This window comes from Erinaceus europaeus, chromosome 18 (genome assembly GCF_950295315.1).
Source record: "Erinaceus europaeus chromosome 18, mEriEur2.1, whole genome shotgun sequence".
Lineage (NCBI taxonomy): Eukaryota > Metazoa > Chordata > Mammalia > Eulipotyphla > Erinaceidae > Erinaceus > Erinaceus europaeus.
In genome coordinates this window covers 33,472,372-33,496,020 of record NC_080179.1, presented here as the reverse complement: position 1 = coordinate 33,496,020, position 23,649 = coordinate 33,472,372, and the positions used below count along the sequence as shown (strand labels likewise).

The following is a 23,649-nucleotide window of genomic DNA, read 5'->3' as shown; positions in this document are numbered from 1 at the left end:
GTTGAGATATCCTCCAAGCCCAGGATGCCTTTTCTGGTCCTGTTCTCTTTGTGTGTTTTCTGTCTTTCCATCCACAAGTGCTAGGTGGCCGTGGGAAGTTGGAGGATGGGTTGACAGTGACCTGGATTGGGCTAAAGGGTTTCCTTTCTGATGACTCTGCAGCATTCTCAGTACCTATTCATGGTCTGTCCTTTTATTATGAGTGAGGTTTTCTTATGGGAGAAGGATCTGAGCATGTATCCTCTGGTTTTGAAGGGTCTATTGTATGGCCAGAATAGAACTACTGGATCATGAGAAACCTATGCTGCTTTCCAAAGTAGCTGTACCATTTTCCATTCACCATCAGGAGTGAGTGTGTGTGTGTGTGTGTGTGTGTGTGTGTGTGTGTGTGTGTGTGTGTGTGTGTGTGTTTGGCATCCCCAGGTAATATTGGTGTGCACTCAGGTTTAAGAACCACTAGATTAACATGATGATACATAAACTGAGGTTACTGCCCTTTTCCATACATGTTTGCATGACTGACATCAATATGAGCAATTAATTTTGGTGTGGAACATTACCCAACAGGTAAGCCGTCTCCTGATTTTGGGAGGAGCCAATGTGAACTACAGGACAGAAGTATTAAACAATGCTCCAGTTCTATGTGTCCAGTCCCACCTTGGCCATGAAGAAGTCGTCACTCTGCTCTTGGAATTTGGTGCTAGCCTCGATGGAATTTCAGAGAATGGCATGACTGCCCTGTGTTACGCAGCTGCTGCTGGCCACATGAAACTGGTTTTCCTGCTGACCAAGAAGGGAGCAAGGGTAAGCATAGTCATCTCTGATGTGGAGCTTGAGGGTGGGGAAAGCGAGTGATATCTTCAGTGTCTTGCTAAAATTAATGTTGGAGTTCATCTTTCCATTGTCCCTACTTAATTAAAATGTCCTAGTCTACATGTTGTGAGATCTTATGTGGGTAACCTGGGAGAGAGGGACCTATGTTTTGCTCATAGTCTCTTACTCTGCTTAAAACTGGGCAGAATCTCAGGGGGATTCTAGATACCAGCAGCAGGATTTGGGTTGTCTTTTCAAAAGCCTGCAAGTATCATCCTAGAACTTATCAAATTTAATTTAGGTATTTAGGTATAAAATATTTTGATATTTTCTCCCCTTACCCTCCTATCTCATGCCATTTCATACTTTAAAAAGAATTTCCATGCCAGGGGATGAACCCAGGACTTGCACTTGATACCTCTGAGTGACCTTTCTTGCCCAGTTTTTTCACTCTTTTTATATTTTTATAGAGAAATTAAAGTGAAATAACAGACATAGTAGAGGGAGAGTTACTATGGTACCACTCCACCAACCATAGAATCCCCTTGGTGCATTCTATGAGGAGTCGTGGCTCAAACTCAATGGAAGGCATGTGTTCTACTGAGTGAGCTGTCTTTAGTCCCTTCATCTCTTTCTTACACAATACTTGAGTCCTGTGGGTCTTAAGCCCCATGTGCTCAAAGCATATGGCCAAAAAAAAAAAAACTAGATATCCTAAGATCCCATGAAAACTCAGAATCCTTTGTTTCATGAGGGATTTTCCAGATGTCTCCCTTTGACTGGCTGTCCTAGCTCAGTAACTACTATCCCCCCAATCATAGCTCCTTACAGCAGAATTCGAATATTCCATCCACTCCAACAACTGAAGGTGTGAAGAACGTTGTCTGAAGTTTTGATCTGTGCTTTTGCACATTTTTCAGAAAGTTCACAGTTCAAGATAAGTTTTCTGGAGAGAGAAGGAATGCTGTGTCTTATGATTGATCACTAGTTCTACAAAAGGGGTAGAAGCTTGGAACATGCATTCCTTATGATGAATAATTCAGATAGAGGTTCACTGTTTTCTGGAGACACAGCTTGTCTCAGCTGCAGTATATACCCTGTGTTTATCTGTAGTGGGCTGGGGTTCTTGCACAGTATTGATCATGCACCTGTGCTCTCAGGGGAAAGGTGATGCTGAACTGTGACTTCTGTTCCTGTCCCACAGGTGGACCACTTAGATAAGAAAGGTCAGTGTGCTCTGGTACACAGTGCCCTGAGGGGCCATGATGACATTCTGCGTTATCTCCTGGCCTGTGAGTGGTCTGGGGGTCCTCTCCATCCTGGTGTACTGAGGAAGAGCCAAGCCTTACAGCAGGCACTGACAGCAGCTGCCAGCATGGGCCACATCTTGGTGAGCAGAGTTTTTACAGTTCCTTCTTGGGAAACTGGAAATCCAGTGGGTCAGATGCTTTTCAGACACCTTCTTGCATGCAGTGCATCAAAGGAACAAAAGAAAATGAAGATTTCAGAGACAGAGCAGTTGGTTTAAACACATGTAGAGTTATACTATTGGTATCACTCCCTTCTCAATGAGTGAAAACTCAGAAGAGAGCCCTGTCTTGGGCACAACTCCTATACAAGAGCCCTTCTGCAGCCTCACTTTTATTGTTGTCTCTGTCTTCCTTTCCTGGTCTGTTTTAACCCTTGGACCCTAATGTCTTACAGTTTTTCACTTTAATTCATCCTTTGTCCTTGTGATCTTTTAAAATAATCACATGGAATCCTAATTCTAAAACTGTTCCTGAGTATTTGAAGGATTTCTAAAAATAGAACTTCCGAACCCTGATAGCATGTAAAAATGATTGTAATTTGAATCTCCTACATTGAAGGAAAACTTCACATCTTTACTTCAGGGAGATGTTAGTATCCCTCAGTTTGAAGATCTGTCATCTCCTGACCTGTGTGTCTGTGAATCTAATTACATTTACCCTCTCTCTTCCATGTACTACTCACTCAGCATTATCTTCAATTAGAATTCTCAGTATTTGGTAAGATTTTTTCCCCACAATGACTTAAAGTAAGTTTAGGTGCAAGATTTGGCTTTTTACATACAAGGGCAGACATGTGTACACTTACTTGCACACATAATGTACTTCAGCCAACACAATTACTGCAACAATTTGAATGTTGAATTATAAGAGAATGCAACTGTCTTCCATTAAAATAGACATAAAGGAGGATCAACAAGATAGCTCACTTGAATAATTCACTTGCTTTGTCTTGCACACAGTGAAGGTTCAAGCTGAGTCTTTACAAGAAGGGAAGCTTTCGTGCCATAGTATTTATCTCTTTGTTTTTCTATCTCTCTCTCTTTCTATCTGAAAAGTTAGCCTGAAGCAGTGAAGCCCTAGTGATGACCACCCCCCCCCAAAAAAAAAGCAGACAAGGAAAGATAGATTTCATAGAAATATATTAAATGTTGTCATACAGTGTGGTTTTTTTAATTTATTTTTTGTTACTTTAAAATAAAAACATAGGGGCCAGGCCATGGTGCACCTGGTAAAACACACACATTACAATGCACAAGGACCCAGATTCAGGTCCCCCACCTGCAGAGTCGGAAAGCTTCACAAGTGGTGAAGCAGGGCCACAGCTGCCTTTCTGTCTCTCCCTCTCTCTGTCTCCTCCTCCCCTTTCAATTTCGCTCCGTCTATTATTTAATGGTAAATAAATAAAATTAAAAAATAAAAACATAAATATGTTTTAAATACCCATATGCATAAATTTAAAAACATGTCTGAAATGTAGGTGTTTTAAACCCTTTTCTAAATCAGTGTGTTCACAGTGTGAAAAACACCTAACAATGAACTGTATCTCTCAACTCATTATAATTCAGTTTGTTTTAAAAATGTTGGGGAATACTGTATCAAAGCACCTCAGCACAGGGAAAGCTTCTGTCAGTCATCCCCAATTTATGACCTTGGATCTGTACAAGGGCAGTTGGAATATTAGATGTATATGAGATAAATACCTGAACTGTTCAAAATAATTTTCCCACCCCACAATGAATATGCAAATTTCTTTCACAATAAAAGGTATAGATCACAGATTTCTGGAAATAGGATATGCAGAATTATTTCTGGGCATCATTACTCAGTCTACCCAAAGTGTGTGGATCATTAGACTGAAAAATAGCTTCATCCTGCTCTCCTGTTCTGTGCCATGAGTCCTGGCTCTGATATACATAATAGTGCTTCTTTTTCCCCCATGAGCTGACAACTTCTGCCTTGACACCTATGGCCTGACCTACTCTTTGACAGGGAAAGGTCACATGGAGATAAGAAGAATGCTGTCAGAAAAAAATCAACTGGGCAATCCCATTGATTTTATTTTATTGAAAAGATATACATTTCAATGTTTTCCTTCCTTGTGGAAAAATAGATTCACCATCATCTGGCAGCTAATGCAGAAACCACATTTTCTATGATCATCCCATGTTGATTTGGCTGGCATATTTGGGTCATGTTGGAATTCATTAGAATTCTGAGTGCCTGGTAATCCTGGACAATGTTGCTGAAAATCGCCCTGATTTTTTTTTTAAATCAAACTATAAGTATGAATAGCATATGAATAATGCTTGAAAATTCTTTTCATTATATTTTCTCTCCTTGTGCAGCATGAGGTAATCATAGTTTAAAAACAATACCCCCTCTCCTTTGATACATGAGTATAATAAGCACAGATGGGAACTCATTAAGTAACCTTGCCACTTCTGACAGGTGGTCCAGTGCTTGCTAGGACTGGAAAAGGAACATGAAATAGATGTCAATGGCACCGATACTCTGTGGGGAGAGACAGGTAATTATGGTTCCACTTCTTTTAACCCTAGCCTACTTTCTTGATGTTATAGTCCCATATTGGCCTAATTGTCTTAAGAATGACTAGTAACCAGCTCTATTGTTACCATGAGGCATTTGAAACTCTTAAAACTTCCCAAGTGAATACTAAGATGATTTTAGAAGCAAATAAAACATAAATCATTTTGATTTAACTAGCAGTTCCTATGTATCTGATGAGTGTCAGCTAGAAATACTACAGAATGCATTAGTTACTGCTTTATTAAGTCTTCTTGTATTCTAGCCAATTTGATTCTCTATGAACTGAACATACAAAGAAAGTAGGGTAGAGGAATTTCAGTCCTGCATTCACACAAACCAGAAATGCTCAGCAAGCCTGCCTATATTATAGACTGAAGTAGGACTAGGTCAATTTGGTGTCTATATAAAATACTGAATACCAGCCACCAACTCCATTCCATTGTTGAAGGATATATGTGTCTAGCTAGTGTGGAAGGCTAAATGATTATCTAAATTTGTTACATTGTAACACTTCTTAAGCCAAGCCCATACCTATTACAATTCCAGGTGATCATCCTCTTCCACTTCCCCATGCCACCTAAAGGTGTTACCTTTAAGTTCTTCGCCACTTGTATGAGGAAAGGTGATAGCACAAAGCAAAGTGACTATAGACTCACAGCCCCAGCTAACTGAGGTACCAGGCCTCTTGTCCCTCAGAACTATTCCTAATACCTTTCTCCCATATTCCTCCAAATATAACCATTGAGAGTCTAATATCTCAAATTCTCCCACTTTCTAGTTCTATACTTGCCAAATAAATATTCTGAAATCTTGAGTAGCTTTGAGATGAGAGAATGTCTACAGATATAACATTTTGGACAAATATGTGTATAGTGTATTGTCAGGATTGTGGGGTCTGAGTTTTGCATCCTCGAGTAGGTTCCAAGTCATCTGATTCTCTTGTCATCTGCAATAGAAGGTAGTGCAATTGATGATGTGAACTTCACAGTCCTCATCTTAGGACAGCAAACCTGGTCCTCCCTGCCTGTGTGGACTATATTGCTCTGTTCACCACTTTGCTTCCTAGGGACTCTGAGGCAATTGTTTTGCTGCCTGCTTTTGTTTGTTCCTCATTCCAGGGTGTGGTCAATGGTGCTTTGTGTTTAAAACCCTCCAGAAAGGAGTTTGTCTGCAGCCATAATCCCAGGGTAGGAGCCCAGAATGATCTGCTCTGAAGTATGGGAAATGGGAGAATATCAGAAAGCTTTATATAAATAATGATTATTTCTCTTGAACCCTTGTATAACTTTATGCAAGTCTGTTTAGTCCTGATTTAACAATAAGCAACTTGGCTTTAAAATACCTGCTGACAGGTTGCCAGCAGGAGGCCCACTTTTGGCTCATACTAATTGTCCTCGAAGACCTGTTTTCAAGCAGTGATACCCAGTTTAGAGCACAACTACCTGTCATCTTTATTCACAGCTACATTCCAGAAGTAGGGATGTGGAAGTTGTATACAAAGTCCTCTCCTCTCCAGCTGGGAGAAGTTCTGCAATCCCAGTGTACCTGCTTTACATTGCAAAAGTGTTGTTCTCATGCAGGTAGCAGAAGCAGCAGGTCCTTGGTGAGAAGTGATGATTACTAACAGCCATGGTACCCCAGACCAACAGACACCTTGCATCACTCAGACCAGTCATATGCAGATAGCAGGGAAATGGATGCTCCTGTTTTATTGATCATCTGACACCACCTAATGCTAACTCAAAAAAAAAGGGTAGTACCTAGGTTTAAAGAGACAAAGTATATTATAGATTTTTAAAGACAGTTGCTTAAAATGCTAACATTGTTAGTTTGGAGGGCTTTAATACAATAAACCCACAACTTTTATTAAAGTTAGATAATATCTCTGTTTTGAATATTAGAAATTTAATTCATGCACTTTTTTCTTTTCACCAGTATCTGAATCCTTTTGCTTCCCTGTGTGGCCTTTTAAATTTCATTTTGTTTTAAAAGTTGTTTGTTTTTGTGGTATCAGGGATCAAACTCAGTGCATCCTACATATGAGGAATCATGCACTCTACCTCTGATCTACATACTTGGCACATCTCCCAAACCCCATTTGCTTTTATGTCTACTGGTTATTTTTAGACCAGGTCTTCACAAATCAGCTTTGTCTCTCTTCAGCACTTCTCTTCAGGCTGCTCAATTGAAATAATGGGACACTCACTTGAGAGAAACAGTGGGACCCTTTAAGGAAATTCAGTGCTACCAAGGAAAGAACTGCTAGTGTGTGTGTGTGTGTGTGTATGTGTGTCTCCACTGAAAATACTGCCCTGGAGGTTGCTAAGGCCCTTTACTCCTTAGTATTTGCATATCTGGTAAGAGAATCTTGGTCTCCAGTTTAGGCAGCCTGGACCATTACCAAGAGTCATCAGATGTAGTGCTATGCCCCATTCAGGCATTCCACAGCCATTATTAGTAAGTACTGACTCTCAGGAAATCTGGTTTCACTGACTTATTGTTTCCATGTTGGTGTCTGATCTGAAATGATTAGGGATGCTTCACTAGTGACCTCATGCTGTTGTCAATTATCAAAGGAACTGTGGTTCCAACTCCAGGCAACTCTCTGTAAACCTGCTGCCTATATCTCCTACCAAATTAATTAATTAATTAACTTAACTTATTTATTTATTTGCTTGTTACAGTGGAATAGATGCTCTTCTATTTTAGTATTTGCCATGTTACCTACAAAAATATCCATTTTTTTGAGCAAAGCCTTCCTACCCTAGACTTTGAGTCACTTTTCAGTTTCCTTTATATTACTTACCTTTTATAAATTATATTATTAATATTGCCTCTTTGATTAAACATTTTTTCTCCTAGTTCCAGACTATACGAGGGCAGCAGTGTCCATATGTCTTGCATCTATCTACATTGTCCGATAGAACTTTCTGTGATGGTGGAAAACTATTTAGTGTGTGCTTTCCAAACTGGTAGTCATGGGTATGGCCTGTTACATAGGTATTTACTAAGTAGATAAGTAGGTTTAAAAACAACAAGGCCATATGGTTTGCAAGGTAGGTGATATTTATTTTGTAGAATAATTTGGGAGAAATGTTGTTAGAGAGAAGTAAAGAAACAAAGAAACTATTGACTCATTTATTGTATTCATCATAGCACATATCCAGGCTGGATTCCAGGCTGGTTTAAGATACTCTTTTGGGGGGAGACAGCATAATGGTTATACAACAGGCTTTCATGCTAAGGCTTGAGGTCTCAAGTTCAATTCTTAATACCAGTATAAACCAGAAATCATCAATGCTCTGGTATCCTCTCTGTATCCCTTGCTTATTAAAAAAAAACAAAAAGAATATTTAAAAAAGACACACACCCCCATCACCCGTATGGTCTTTAGGCTGCATTTGAGTGCTGGATTCTCTCTATGTGAACATAGCTATTAACAGGCAAACCTAGTCCAGGAACAACTGACAGGACAGGAGGACCTGTCTTTGTGCCCATACATCTCCTTCCCTGACCAACCAGCCCGACTGCCCCTCACCATGTACTATGCCCTCACCACTTTCTGGGGCAGTACTTCCACCTAGATTCAGCTCCCCTCTCAGAGAGTCTTCTCATTGTGATAGAACCAGCTTGTCAGAAATCTAGCAACCTATGCTTTATCACATGGTAGGGTGAGGGGCATGGAGAGGGCACACCAGCCTTTCCACAGGGCTTCCCTTCCCTAATTCCTAAAAAGAGGGGTGGTGCTTTTCAGACACAGTGTGCAGTCTAACTGAAATACTTCATGTCAAGTGTTCATGTATCCATTTTAGCTGAAAATATTTTGGATAGTAAATACTTTCCAAAGGAGTTTAGTCATTAGTAATATTTTCTATTGCCAAGATAATTCAATATGTTTAATATGCCTCTGTTTCTTTTTTTAAAAGTATTTATTTATTTATTTATTCCCTTTTATTGCTTTTTATTTTTTTTATTTTCGTAGTTATTATTGTTGTTGTTCTTGATGTCATTGTTATTGGATAGGACCGAGAGAAATGGAGAGAGGAGGGGAAGACAGAGAGGGGAGAGAAAGACACCTGCAGACCTGCTTCACTGCTTGTGAAGCGACTTCCCTGCAGGTGGGGAGCCAGGGGCTTGAACCGGGATCCTTACACCGGTCCTTGTGTTTTGCTCCACCTGTGCTTAACCCGCTGCACTACTGCCAGACTCCCTATGCCTCTGTTTCTAAAAAGGGCTAAATTTTATTGGCTACAACTTAAGTAACTGATCAAGCTGTGTAGTCTACTTGCCTTTTCATAGGTTGAAACAGTTTGGTTCAGCATGCATGCTACTCACAGTTCACTATTCTCTAATTCTTGATAGAATTTTGAATAGGGCATAGAGTTTCTGCCCCTGTCAGCTAAGGTGGGGATTTTCCCTTTTTTTTTTTTTTTTTTTTTGAGGAAGAGGGTCCTTAACCCTTGCTCCTTACTAGACTTATCATGGGAATGATAAGTTGGATTTTTATCCTAAATGCTTTAAAAGCTTCATTCTTACCTTCATGAAGCTGCTTCAATTCCCCATGTCCTAACTTTCTCACCCTCCTGTAGGTGAGCTGTCCTCTGATGTTGATGGACCCAAGTCAGGGCAGCTGGACTTGTCATACTCAAGGCATCTTAGGTGTTTTGGAGAGAGGACTATTATTCAATAAGAATTTAAAGTAAACGTTAGACTTGCTGGACTGAGTTTTCCCTCACATAAACATATCAAGGCAGAATTTCAGGTCAGAGACTAGAAGGAAAAACATTTGCCCATCTTGTTGGGGCATGTGAAGAATGTGTACTAAGGAATTTGCTGACTGTTTCCTGTCAGGAAAAGCTAAGTGAGTTGCTATTGCATACCTAAGATCCTCAGTATATTTTAGAGGTCTCAAGCACCTGACTAGAACTATTGTTGGCACATTCTTGTCAAAACAGTCCTTCCTTTGCCAGTGTTTGTTTTAAGAAAGTATAGCAAGAAGGGTATGAATCCATCTGAATTCTGTCAGTTGGAGCATGGAAAAGTGGGGAGTTGGGTGGTAGTGCAGCTGATTAAGCGCAGGTGATAAAAAGCGCAAGGACCTGCATAAGGATCCCGGTTTGAGCCCTCCTGCTTCCCAACTGCAGGGAACTTGCTTCACAAGCGGTGAAGCAGGTCTGCAGGTGTCTATCTTTCTCTCTCCCTCTCTGTCTTCCCCTCCTCTCTCCATTTCTCTTTGTCCTATCCAACAACAACGATGACATCAATAACAACAATAACTACAACAATAAAACAATAAGGCAACAAAGGGGAATTAATAAATTTTTTTTCCAAAGTAATAAATATTTTTTAAAAGGCATAGAAAAGTGGAAACTGATCTCTGGATGCTATGAAGGAAGAGATAGTACAGGATAAAGAGAGAGAAGATGGTACTGTAGGGTCTTGGGTGGTTCTAAAGAGCAAAGTGGAGTGATGCATTCATGGGAGAAGGGACAACCCAGGCTGCAGAAGAAGATAGATGATGGGGTCACCCAGGCAGTGGAGGCAAATTGTGGACTAGGTTTATCTATACTCTACCTCCCACTCTAGCAGATCCTTATATTCTGGAGACCACTCAAGAAGAATGGCAATCAGCCTGCCTAGAAGGGCATGAAGAGAATGGATTCAGGCACTCTGAAGGCTCTCAGAGAAAACTGCAGACACAAATAATCTGTTAGCTTGTTTACTGTATCTTCATGTTCTTGCTACACAGAATCCATTGTCCTAATGAAAAGCCCTTCCTATTCATTAAAAGCCAACTTATTTCAACATTAAAAAGTTAGACTTATCTACATTTTGATAGCCTTTTTGCCTACAAATACTGTTGCTTGTTCTTTCAATTACTCCTAGAAGACCACATATGGTCCACTTACAACTTTCCTATTCAGAACATTGACTCCTTCAGATTATTACTGAAACAATAGTTGAATGATTACTGTCATTTTTGAGGCCAGATATGAACTTGTGTGGAGTGTGTTGTCTCTGTGTAAAAATGTACTCTTTTTATACTCTGTACTCTTGTACATAGAGTGCTGTTTGTAACTGTGTCCATCTTAGCACTTGTTCACCCTTCTAAGAGAACTAAAGTTGTGCATTCTTTAAATAATTGGGTGTATTAGAGGATCAAAAATAGGAGCATTCTAAGCACACTTTAGAAGTGACAGCTATTCAGAGCTCTAATCTTCTGACTGGTTTTTAGAATGAAATCTGTGTGAAATGTGATTTATATTTTCCATGTTTTAGGAAATTGTTTTAAAATTGAATTTGTTATTTTTAGCACATATTATTCCTCAAAGGATTTGAAACAGCTTATTTGAAATAATTCATCTAATAATAGGAAAGAAAAAGAAAGTCAAGAATAGGATAGATACTCACATTTTAAGGTCCTGACTATTCACCACATTGAGCTACTGTTTTGACCTCAGACAGCTGAGGTGACCAGAGTTGAAACAATCATAGTGAATTGGTCTTATTATTAGTGGGATAAAGCCTGATATGATGTCCATCTTCCATGTTCTAAAGTATTCATAGTCTGTAAGTTGTAGTTTTTTTAAGGAAAGACAACAGTCTGGGATTTAAGAATTTAGGCTCCAACAAGATTTGTAACTGGAAATCCCATTCTTGCCTTCCACTAGCTGTGTGACCTTGGGTAAGTTACTTAACATATTTTGTAAGTGTCATAAAATAAATATCAGTTCGTAAGAGCATATTATTCATACATCTCTGAGTACATGCAACTGTCTGAATTTAATTCTTGACTCTTATCAGTGATTGACCTCATGAATGGGGCAACAGACTTAGTGACTTATTTTATTGAATAAAAATGGACATAATCATCATCTTATTAAAAGAATATTTGTCAAGATTAAGTGAAAAGTTACCCATAGTATCTTGTACAGAACTTGGCAGTTGTGAATGTTTAGTATTGTTAAGCCACCAGGATTTTAAGTTAAGTATTACTATAAATATTAATTTATGTTGTACATTTGGTCTTGAAAGAGTGTTTCAAGGAATGCTTATGGAATAGTCTTATAGTTTTCATTTCCTTTGTAGACATAAAGGATAGAAAAAATTTGTTCACACACAGGGAGTCTTCTTCGGTGACAATTTTCTTCTTCTAGCGTTTGCCATTTGGTGACAATTAAATTTCTTTAAACAATTCTCTTCCTTCTTGAGGTTGATGATTAATCTTTGCTGCATACACAGAGACTGACAACATGCTTTTTACTCTAGAACTCATAACATGTCTAGAATATTCTGGTTTCCTATCCATAGTTTCTTCCTGATTTAATCTCTCATAAAGTAGCTCTCTAGGAAATTGATTAATGTAGAGAGACAAAAATATTTTTCCATGATGCTTGATTGCTGCCTGTTTCCTTGTAACACAGAGTCCCTCTTTAACAATAGCCAGGCCTGTATCTGCAGACCTTCAGGGAGACTTTTGCCAAGAAGAGAAGACCTTCTTTGTTAGTCTAATTGAAGACCTTTGTTGCTCTAATTGAAAAGCTGCATTGGGAAACAAATCCCCACAAAAATTAATGCATCCCCATCACTGAGTGAAGCCCAGTGACCTTAGGAAGAGGAAGCTTTCTCAAATGCTCTCTAAATTTATTCAGCATTGTTTAGATTACCTCCCTTGTTGGCATGAACCTTTCTTATTCTCATTAAAATGAATATACTGCCCAGAGCCATATACAAATCTAATGCAATCCCTATCAAGATCCCAATCAAGTTTATTAGGAAAATAGAAGAAAAGCTACAAATGTTCATCTGGAACAAGAAAAGACCTAGAATTGTCAAAACAATCTTGAGAAGAAAGAACAGAACTGGAGGCATCATACTCCCATATCTCAAACTGTATTACAGGGCCATGGTAATCAAAACTTCTTGGTACTGGAATATAGATACATTGGCTGTGGAATAAATTTGAAAGTTCAGAAATAAGCCCCCATACATAGGGACATCTAATCTATGACAAAGGTGCCCAGACTATTAAACGGGGGAAGGGAGAGTATTTTCAAAAAATGGTATTGTAAAAATTGGGTTAGAATATGCAGAAGAATGAAAATGAACCACTATATTTCACCAAACATGAAAGTAAATACCAAATATATCAAGGACTTGGATGTTGGAACAGGAAATATCAAATACTTAGAGGAAAATATTGGTAGAACTCTTTTCCATATAAATTTTAAAGACATTTTCAATGAAATGAATCCAGTTACAAAGAAGACTAGGACAAAAATAAACCAATGGGACTACATCAAATTAAAAACCTTCTGCACAGAAAAAGAAATCACCACCCAAAGAAATTCCTTACAGAATGGAAGATCTTTACATGCCATACATCAGACAAGAGGTTAATAACCAAAATATATGAAAAGCTTGCCAAACTCAGCAACAAGAAAACAAATGACCCCATCCAAAAATGGGAAGAGGATATGAATATTCACCATAGAAGAGATCCAAAAGGCCAACAAATAAATGAAAAAAACTTATGGAAATAAGTCAAGTCATTGTCAAATAAATACAAAAAAGACAACAATGAGATACCACTTCTTCACTTATGTGAGTGCAGAAAAGGTAATAGCAACAAATGTTAGAGAGGTTGTGGAGACAAAGGAACCCTCCTTCACTGCTGGGTGGGAATTTAAATTGATTCAAACCCTGTGGAGAGCAGTCTGGAAAACTCTCAGAAGGCTAGAAGTGGACCTACCCTATGACCCTGCAATTCCTCTCCTGGATATATATCCTAAAGAACGAAACATACTCATCCAAAAAGATTTGTTCATACCTATGTTCATAGCAGCACAATTTGTAATAGCCAAAAGCTGGAAGCAACCCAGGTTAGTAGATAGTGGCTGTTAGCAGACAATAGATGAGTGGCTGTGTAAGTTATGACCTATATACACAATGGAATACAACTCAGCTATTAAAAATGGTGAAGTCACCTTCTTTATCCCATCTTGAATGGAGCTTGAAGATATCATGTTAAGTGAGATAAATCAGAAACAAAAGGATGAATATGGGGTGATCTCACTCATAGAAGTTGAAAAACAAGGTCAGAAGGGAAAACTCTAAGCAGAACGTGGACTGGCGTTGGTATATTGCACCAAAGTAGAAGATACGGGGGGCTGGGGGGGGGGCACAGTTCAGTTCCTGGAACATGATGGCAGAGAAGAAATTATTGGGGGTTGAATTATTTCATGGAAAACTGAGAAATGTTATGCATTTACAAACTATTGTATTTTACTGTCAACTGTAAACCATTAATCCCCCAGTAAAGAAATTTTTAAAAAAAAAGCTATATCTTCAATACTGACAGGACCAGTTGCATCTGATCTACCTTATAGATTATAAGTAATTTAGTATTTTTTTAAAGTGACGGGCCAGGTGGTGGTGCACCTGGTTAACACACATTACATTGTATAAGGATCCAGGTTCAAGCCATGGCCCTCATCTGTGGGGTGGGGGTGTATCCTGAATGGTGAAGTAGTGCTGCAGGTGTCTCTCTGTCTCTCTTACTATTTCCCTCCTCCCTTTTCAATTTCTCTTTGTCTCTACCCAATAATAAATAAACATTTTTTAAAGTTATTATTAGAAATGCTTTACAAATTAAGTCCAGTGTCCAAATTCATTAAGGCTACAAATTTGAAACATTACATGATTAGACTAAAGGAATGTATACTTAGAACTGAAATCTATGCATTTAAAGAACTGGAGACAATCGCTCTTATTTTCCCCTGACATACTGCATAAATAGTGATTTTTAAGATTATAAATTTATTAGTATATAGATTAACACCATTCCCACTACCAGAGATCTGTGTCTCTACTCCCACCCTACCTCCATGATGGAGCTGAAAAATCTACCTTTGCCACCCCCACCCTGAGTCTTTTACTTTGGTGCAATACTCCAAACCTAGTCCAAATTCTGCTTTGTGTTTCCCTTTCTGTCCTTCTTTCTCAACTTCTGTTTATAAGTGGAATCATCCCATACTTATCCTTCTCTTTCTGGCTTATCTCACTTAACATAATTCCTTCAAGCTTTATCCAAGATGGGGCAAAGAATGTGACTTCATTATTCTTTATAGCTGAGTCATATTCCATTCTGTACATATACCACAGTTTTCTCAGCCACTTTTCTTGTTGTTGAACACCTGGGTTGCTTGCTCCTAGGTTTGGCTATTACAAATTGTGCTATTATGACATATGTTATAACATAGCTATTTATATATGTGTGTGTGTTTTTGGATGGATATGTTTGACTCCTTAGAATATATCCCTAGGAGAGGAATCACTGGATCATTAAAGGAGGTCCATTTATAGTCTTTTGAGGGTTCTCCAGACTGCTTGCCACAGGAGTTGGACAAATTTACATTAAGTTGTTGGGAAGTTTTAAATGTTTAATCATTTTACTGAGGAAATGCTGATATTCAGGGTTCTTTTCATAAGGGTGCAGTTCCATACCTGCCTGTGATGGTTATCAGTACCACCTGCAATTCCCCCTCTACCAAATCACCACCTCCTCCACTGAGGGCACTAAATCCCTGGCTACCTTCCTCCAGTCTATAAGCTTTTCTTCTGCATTCTTTATTTTTTCTGGGTTCTACCTGTGAATGAACTCATCTGGTTTGTTTCGCTTAACATTATTCTTTCAAGTTACATCATGTGGTAGCAAAAGATGCCATCATTTCTCACTACTAAGTAGTATTCCATTTGTATATATACCACAATTTCTTGGCACATTCAATTATTGTTGGATACTTGAATGGTTTCCAGATTTTGACTATGACAAATAATGCTTCTATGAACATATATGTGCATAGGCCTCTTCAATTAAGTGTTTTTATGTTCTTTGGACAACTATCTAGGACAGAAATTGCCTAGATCATATGGAAGGTCCATTTCCAATGTTCTTATATTTTTCTTTTATCTAACAGAAACCTCTCCCTTTTTCCCCTCTATGACAGAAGGAAAAGCTTAACAAAAAACAACAACAACAACAAAAAAACTTGTGGTATCCTGTTTTTTAAAAAAAACTCAGTCCTACTCTTAGACCTTATCTTTGGGGTGGGAGGGTGAGGTAGGGAGGCACTACTTCATTCAAGTCATGACTTGTTCAGGGCCTGCCTTTCTGGGGTCTTCAGTGTGACCACTTATCCTAGGCCCTACATGTGACAGAAAAGCAGAACACAGACCATAGTCCACTCCTGCTGCTTCTTAAGGGTCAACTGTTAGAAATTTTAAGGAATGTGACTGCCATTCCTAATGAGTTCCCTCCCCCCAACTCTATCAGGATTATCACTGGGTCTCAGTGTCTGCACAACTGCACCATTCCTTTTTTTCTTTTTTTCCCTTTATTTTTTGGTAGAGGGTGAAAGAGAGATACCTGCAGTACTGCTCCAACAATCATGTATACCCCCCCCCCATTAGTAGATACTGGAGGCTTCAACCAGGGTCCTTGCACAAAGTAACATGTACCTCACCAGGTGTGCCACTACCCAGTCTCCTCCCAGAGTTTAAAAAAAAAATCATAAAATCCCTAATTACATTTTACCTTCTAGGTAAAATAACTGAAAAATTATTAGAGCTAGGTTTGTTTAGCAAGATTTCAGTTAAGGTTCAAATATGTGTCTTTGTCACATCTTGGTTTAACTAGGTGGCATTTATGAGACTGCTGTCACTTACAGCTCATATCGACATTTTAGCCCCCGAATTTTACCCCCTATTTTCTACTAACTTTATAAAAGGTGAGGGAAGTCAAGATAATAGGAAACAAATGACACAAATAACACAAATAAACACAGGCACACAAGTGAAGGGCACACATGTGCATGTGTGTGTGTGTGTGTGTGTGTGTGTGTGTGTGTGTGTGTGTAACTGAGCTGCCATAAAACACTGCAGTAGCACTGTTGGTGGAATGACTTTGTTCCAGACAAGGTAACAGTTGAGTTTTTATAAGTGAGACTTTGCCCAGAAAGAATGTTTGCACATGACAAATACCTGCAAACAAATAATTTTTTGCAGAGAATCACATCTCACAGGTGTTTTCAGTAAAGTTATATAGTGTTGAGCATCAGCTGGGTCTTCTGAAAATGAACATCTGACATGACAAATCTGTTGGTGCCTTGAAGACAGGACAGTGTTGCTGAGGAAAATTAATTCAAAAGCATTAAAAGAATGGTATGTGCTTCCTTGGGAAATTAAAAGCCTGCTATCTCATTAAAGATTTTAAAAGGAAAAGAAATTGTGGGGAGAGAGTGGATGGGGTAAGCACATTGATTTCAGGCGTTAGTTTCATTCACCTTCATGTTTGAGTTTTCTTGGTCACTGAAGATAAAGACATTACCATACATACTACCCTCCAATCTGTCCCCCCTCCCACCTATATCTTACAGTCAGAGGGCACTGACTTGTCACTGGAGTCTGGAAATCAGTTCAGAGTTCACCCTTTTCAGCAGAATAGTTGAACTTGGTTTTGTTTGTTTAGGCATGTAGTAGACTATTCTTCCATCTCACTTGTTTCCTAATATTGTATCGTTAAACCCTTGTGCCTGCTGAAACTTGAGGCATACTAACCTCAGGGGTCCTGAATGATGGGGCAAAAAGTAGTCAATCTGAAGAGAGAAAGGGAAACATGAGTCCTGCTGTTAATTAGTATCACTTGAAAAATGAAAGCCTTCTTACAACTTTGTGTATAGAATATGGACTATGTTAGCCTTGTGCAAATGTGTGAGCCTCTACATGCTTGTGTTTTATAGTTGTTATATCACCTCAAAAGGAAGTTAATCAAATACTTATCTGTCACCAATCCAGGGGTGGCACTCTCTTCTCCTCAGTTGTTCCTTTCTTGCTTCTCTGGAGCCTTTGTAAAATGCAGGACCCTATTTTTAGTGTTTGCCTGTCACTTCTGATGTGCTTGCTGTTGCAAAAAAAAAAAAAAAATCAGTAGCAGCTGCAGTAGACATCTTGATTAAAGACCCAGTTCATAACGTAGACCAGACCTATTTACCAAATATAAAAGCATGAAGTATTAAGGTGGGTCTACTGCTAAGGTGGATCATGGGAGGAACAGATAGTAATGGACAAGGACCAAATAGTTAAGACTCTCATGGTCCAGGCAGGGTCACTTTGACTCCTGACTTTCAAACATTGACTTTCAAACATTAGGGTGTAGGAACCCTCACATCCATTCCAGTGCACCAGTAGATACAGCTGAATACATTTAAGTGCCTTAAATAAGGCTGACAAGACAGCTTGCCTATATAGTGCACCTGTTTTGTCATGCATAAGACCCAGATTTGAGCCTGGCCTTGACTATATTGAAGGAAGTTTTATTGCCTGCCTGCCTTCCTCTCTCTCTCTCTTTCTTTCTGCAAAAAGTCTATGCAGAATAGTGAAACCCAATAGTGACAAAGAAGATTTTTTTTTAAAGTTGATATACCATTCTGTTAATGGTATTTATTTTATCCCTTTGGTTCTAAGGTAGTCTCCACAATTCATCAGCCATAGCATACACTGCACATCGGTCTTTTATTCTCTTTTCATTGTCTTGGGAGATGCAAATGGAAACTATTGTGAAAAGTAGCTCTTGTTGGGCTAGGGAAGCAGTTCAGTGGTAGTACTTGCTTTGCATGCATGAGGCCTTGAGTTTGGTCCCCATCATCTCATAAAAGTGAGCAAAAAATTGTAAGTAACTTAACAATGCATTAGTTTCTCAAAAAAAATGACTCTGTGGTTGTAAACAATTCTTTCAATGAGCAGTAAGTGACTAGCTGTTCTGGTCACATTTCCCCCTGCTTCAAGGGGAAAGAGGGTGAAAAGCTGAGTGAGAGCTGTCTTGTGCTTATGGAAGGAGATGCCTTGGTTGTGGTGTCTTCGTAGGCTTGACTTTAGATCCTTATGTCCCTAACAGTGGGACAGCCTGGTTCTCCTCACTCGCTCCCAAGTGCATGGCTACCTTCCTCAGTTCCCCTTCATGTCAGACCTTTGATGGAAATGGAACTCAGGTGATCCACTAGGCACACATGGGTGCCCCTCTCTTTGCTGAATGGAGAAGTGATTTTGCAGTACACTGCACGCCTCAGGACAGTCTATAGAAACCTCAGTTTGTAGTACCTCAGAGGAACTGCTTCTTCCACAAGGAGATAGAACAGGACTTCAGGCTACATCCTTTGAACTTTGGGGTCTAAGCCCTGGCCATAATGACTGGAAGTTGAATTAAGTGTGGCTGTCTGTCCTGAGAAGGTCTGTGGAGCACAAGCACACATGGTCATGCATGTAGAAAGCTAAGTTCCCCAGCTGTTAGTTCTCCTGGTTTGGGGTGCTGAGGAGAGCAGGACACAGAGGCAGGGAATCTCCCCTGAGCCAGACCTTTTTGATAAGGATACATGTGTATGGGCTTCTTGCAAGGCTGTTGCAGAGGTACTCTTATTTCTGAACTGTGTAAACAGAATCACCTTCTGTGTATTATTTTGTGTTGAGTTTCTTTAAATCAATGTTGCACTTGCTAGTCTGACCTACTATATTGTCACTGCTGTATAGTACTCCTTGCTTACACCACAGTTACTGATACATTCTGTTGGTGGCTTTTGTATTGCTTCCACCTGGGGCTGTTCTCAACACTGTTAGCATCTCTTTCCCTAGGGTCTCTCCAGGTACAAGTCTACAAGTGGGGCTGCTGGAAGTAGGATTCATGTGTCTTCAACTCTACTCTAGTGTAGGGCTATTTTTCTGAAGCAGGCACTCCATCTTCACCTCCACCAACAGTATGAGTATTTCCTATTCTATCTCTATTTCTCAGTTACTAGTGAGGCTGAGCATTTCACATACTTCCTAATGCTTGGAATTCATCTTTACTAAAGGATCTAGTTGTTGTGTGTTCCCTGTTTTCATATAGAATGTCTGACTGATTTGATGCAACACTTGATTTGTTCTGGAAGCTGAATATTGGTTGAAAACTTTTTTTTTTTTTCTGTTGCTGGGGCTTCACATTCAGGTCATCTTTTTCAGGTAGAAAGAGAGGAACGGGGCTAGGCAGTAACATACTGGAATGAATAAAGCTCACGGACCCGTACAAAAGATCTTGGTTCAAGCCCCAGGCTCCCCACCTGCAGGGGGTCACTTCATAAGTGGTGAAGCAGGTCTACAGGTGTCTTATCTTTCTTTCCCCCTCACCATCTTCCCCTCCTCTCTCAATTTCTCTCTGTCTTATCCAATAAAATAGAAAAAAAAAAAAAAAAAGGCTTCCAGGAGCAGTGGATTTGTAGTGCCAGCTCCAAGCCCTAGTGATAACCTTGGAGGCAAAAAAAAAAAAAAAATGGGGATGGGGGGAGAAATACACACAGACACAGAAACATACCACAGCACTGAAACTTCCCCAATACAGTGGGGGCTGGATTCATGAGTATGGCAATGTAGCACATTATCCAGGTGAATTGTTTTGCTGGCCCATGAAGGTTCTATTTACAAGCGAAGTTGTTGGAGTCAGGAGTCAGGCTCAGCATTGTTCTAAACTTTCTCCACCCTGCTCCTTGTTGTGAGTGTCATTGATCCTCCCATGGGTGCCTCTACCCCCTGTCCTCAATCCTTTCTTGTGCTCTCCACTGAAGAGCTTGCCATGCTGGCCTGGAATTGTACCCCAAATCTACTACTATGCTTTTCTTCCAAATTCATATAGATTAATAGGAATCCTGTTTGTGTTCTCTTTCTCTTTATTTTCATTTGTACTTTTTTATTCTATTCCTTTTTAAAAGTAGCTTCTAGACTATTAGCAAAGAAAGTGATTTGGGGGAGTCGGGCTGTAGCGCAGCAGGTTAAGCGCAGGTGGCGCAAAGCACAAGGACTGGCATAAGGATCCCGGTTCGAACCCCGGCTCCCCACCTGCAGGGGAGTCGCTTCATAGGCGGTGAAGCAGGTCTGCAGGTGTCTATCTTTCTCTCCTCCTCTCTGTCTTCCCCTCCTCTCTCCATTTCTCTCTGTCCTATCCAACAACGACAACAACAATAATAACTACAACAATAAAACAACAAGGGCAACAAAAGGGAATAAATAAATAAAATAAATATTAAAAAAAAAAGAAAGTGATTTGGGACGTCTCCTTTTTAACTCTACCTCCATAAAGAATTACAACTGGGGGAAGGGAGGCAGAATCACTGATATTGGGAGTATCATGAGAACCCCTTCCTTTTTGGTGTTTTTAAAATTTTATGCTTATTTATTTTTATATTACAAAATTACATGTCGATGGGTTTGAATCCACACCATTCCCACCACCACAGTTCTGAATCTTCAGCCTCCCCACTGCAGTCCACCACAGTTCCCCTAAAGTTGTCAACATGGGCCTACCATTTCCTCTACAACTATCTATCCACATTGATACATAGCTGCCCCTTCTTTTTCTGATTCAATTCTCTCTTCCCCTCTAAGCCACTCATAACATCATAGTTACCTCCATATGCCCCTCTTTTTCCTTTTCTCTCTCTGGGTACTGATGGAGCTGGAGTGCAGAGTCCTCTTATCTTCATCCTATCACTTTTCCCCCGCAGGTAGTATGGATCAAGGTTGTTTATGGGGAGCAGAAGGTAGGAGTTCTGGCTTCTGTAGCTGCTTCTCCACTGAGCATGGGCGTTGACAAGTTGATCCATACCCCCATCCTGCTTCTATCTTTCCATAGTGGACCAGAGCCCTGGAGATGCAAGGATCCAGGAAATATTGGGGAAGTCATCTTCCCAGAGAAGTCAAGATGAAGTCATGCATGGTAGCATCTCTAACTTGATGTCTGGAAGGTGGCATGACCTAAGTTGAGGCAAAATGGCTAATGAACAGGAACCAAAAAGTAAGATTAGAGCAGATGAGATTAGGGATTTTAAGGTAGAAGAAATCTAGGAAAACCATTTTATTTTTTTTTATATTTATTTTATTTATTTATTCCCTTTTGTTGCCCTTGTTGTTTTATTGTTGTAGTTATTGTTGTTGTTGTTGTTGTTGGATAGGACAGAGAGAAATGGAGAGAGGAGGGGAAGACAGAGAGGAGGAGAGAAAGATAGACACCTGCAGACCTGCTTCACCGCCTATGAAGCGACTCCCCTGCAGGTGGGGAGCCGGGGTTCGAACCGGGATCCTTATGCCGGTCCTTGTGCTTTGCACCACCTGCGTTTAACCCGCTGCGCTACAGCCCGACTCCCGGAAAACCATTTTAGGCATGTTCCTGGGGGCATACAACTATGGTAGTTTTGCTTAAGTTTGGTAGCTAGCCTAAGGTTGGATAAGAATATTGTCTGAGAAAATGGTGTCAAAGTAGAGAAAAGAGCTAGAAAGTTGAATTAGGGTAGGGAGTAGCTCCCTTTAGCCACAAAAATTGTGGCTAAAATTAACTGTATACCTCCATCCAACTGCTCCTGGGCATGTATATATTCATATTTAGCACCAGAGCCTGTGTAACCTCTAAGTCCCTATTGGTCTGAGCTTATATCTCATGGTCACATCTGAGGAACATTGCAGGCTGCACTCATTTCAGGACCAGCCTTTTTAGAGTGGCAGGTCAGGATACCCCCAGCCTCCCTTTGGAGACTGGGGCTATCCCTACCCTCATTGCTTTATGGTAAAGCCAAGATCCTGGAAGGGCCCACAAGATGCTGTTCCTTATGTAAGCAACCAGTGGTAGTGGAGAGAGAGACCCTTTAGAGGTCTAGGCCCATCATATGAGTAATGGAATCCAAGGATTCCCTAACTAGGGCCCCAGATGATCAGATTGTGTGATATTGACCAAACAGGCCATTATTAAGTGAGCCAGTCTCTTGCCCTTATCCAATTTTTGTAGTCCTCTCTTTATCTGATGGTTTTAGATTTTCTCTAAGTTATTTAGGCATTGAGTATTATTTGTTGAGCCCGGCCTGAGTTAGGTTTTGGGGATCTGTCTTCTTTGGGCCTTTCTGCTAGGCTGTCCTGATAATTGGTCTAAGTCCAGTCAATTATAGAATGTATGATGCCTTCGTTAGGCACTTCAACCGTTATTGAGTGTTTTGACTTTGACTTATATAATTGCCTCTTGTTTATGGATACATGTACACCTGTATCCAGTACCCTGAACCCTAGCCTAATCTGGTATCTGTTACTTAGTTAAATAATATGCCATCTAACCTGGATGTAGGTAGTCCCATATGTTAGGAAAGGTCTCACCACATTTGAAGAGTTGCGAGGTTGACTTCTCAGGCTCAGTATCTCTGATTACAGTCCACAGCAGGATTTCAGTAGCAGCATAATGTGGGGTGGAAGCACCAGTAGCAATTTGGTTGAAGTCAACAAAGTTGGTATGGTGGTAAGGGATCATAGAGAAGGAATATCAAGAGGTATGGGCATGTCCTAGAGATATCAGGACTAGGATAAATGAGAGTCTTAAAAAGAATGCAAGGGGTTTCTTAAAGTCTTAGACGGAGATAAAATATCGATAACTAATTATTATAACCAGGTTAGTTGGGGGGGTTAGTATCTATATTAATATACTTGACTTCACTATGCTTTGAACTCTTTTAGTGGTATCGGAGCCTCTCTGTATTTTAAATACAAAACCAAAAGATCTTGACCTGTCTGGCCTAAAGCTATAGTGGATTTAGATGTTTGCAGAGCTATGTTTTCAGTTACATTTTTAGAGCTCCATGAACAATTTAATCCCCTTATCAGAGTTTGATCATTTTTCAAATCTAAGATATTAAATGTTTATGCAAAAGCTATTATTTGTGCTTAGGGCTATGGTCTAGGCAGTTAGGGAACTTGAGATGTTAAATAAATCCTCCCCTCCACATGTCATATTACTAGTGATAGGACTAAATATAGTGATATTTAGTCTTCCCCACCCCGAAAGTCTTTGCCCTCCCCTCACCCCCTTGGTAACCACTATAGTTATCCAATTTAAATATGGGTTTTGTTGTGTCTGGTTATT

At 39.8% G+C, this 23,649-nt stretch overlaps 1 protein-coding gene across 15 annotated transcripts in view; it reads left to right on the top strand.

Moving 5' to 3' along the window:
• Nucleotides 1-23,649, top strand: part of TANC1 (tetratricopeptide repeat, ankyrin repeat and coiled-coil containing 1) — a 344,685-nt gene that overhangs the window by 293,976 nt on the left and 27,060 nt on the right. For all 15 annotated transcript variants that reach the window (XM_060177864.1, XM_060177859.1, XM_060177863.1 and 12 more), the window contains 3 exons: nt 568-804; nt 2,018-2,203; nt 4,572-4,650. In XM_060177864.1, coding sequence (XP_060033847.1) covers nt 568-804; nt 2,018-2,203; nt 4,572-4,650 — 502 coding nt within the window. The remainder of the gene's footprint in view (nt 1-567; nt 805-2,017; nt 2,204-4,571; nt 4,651-23,649) is intronic.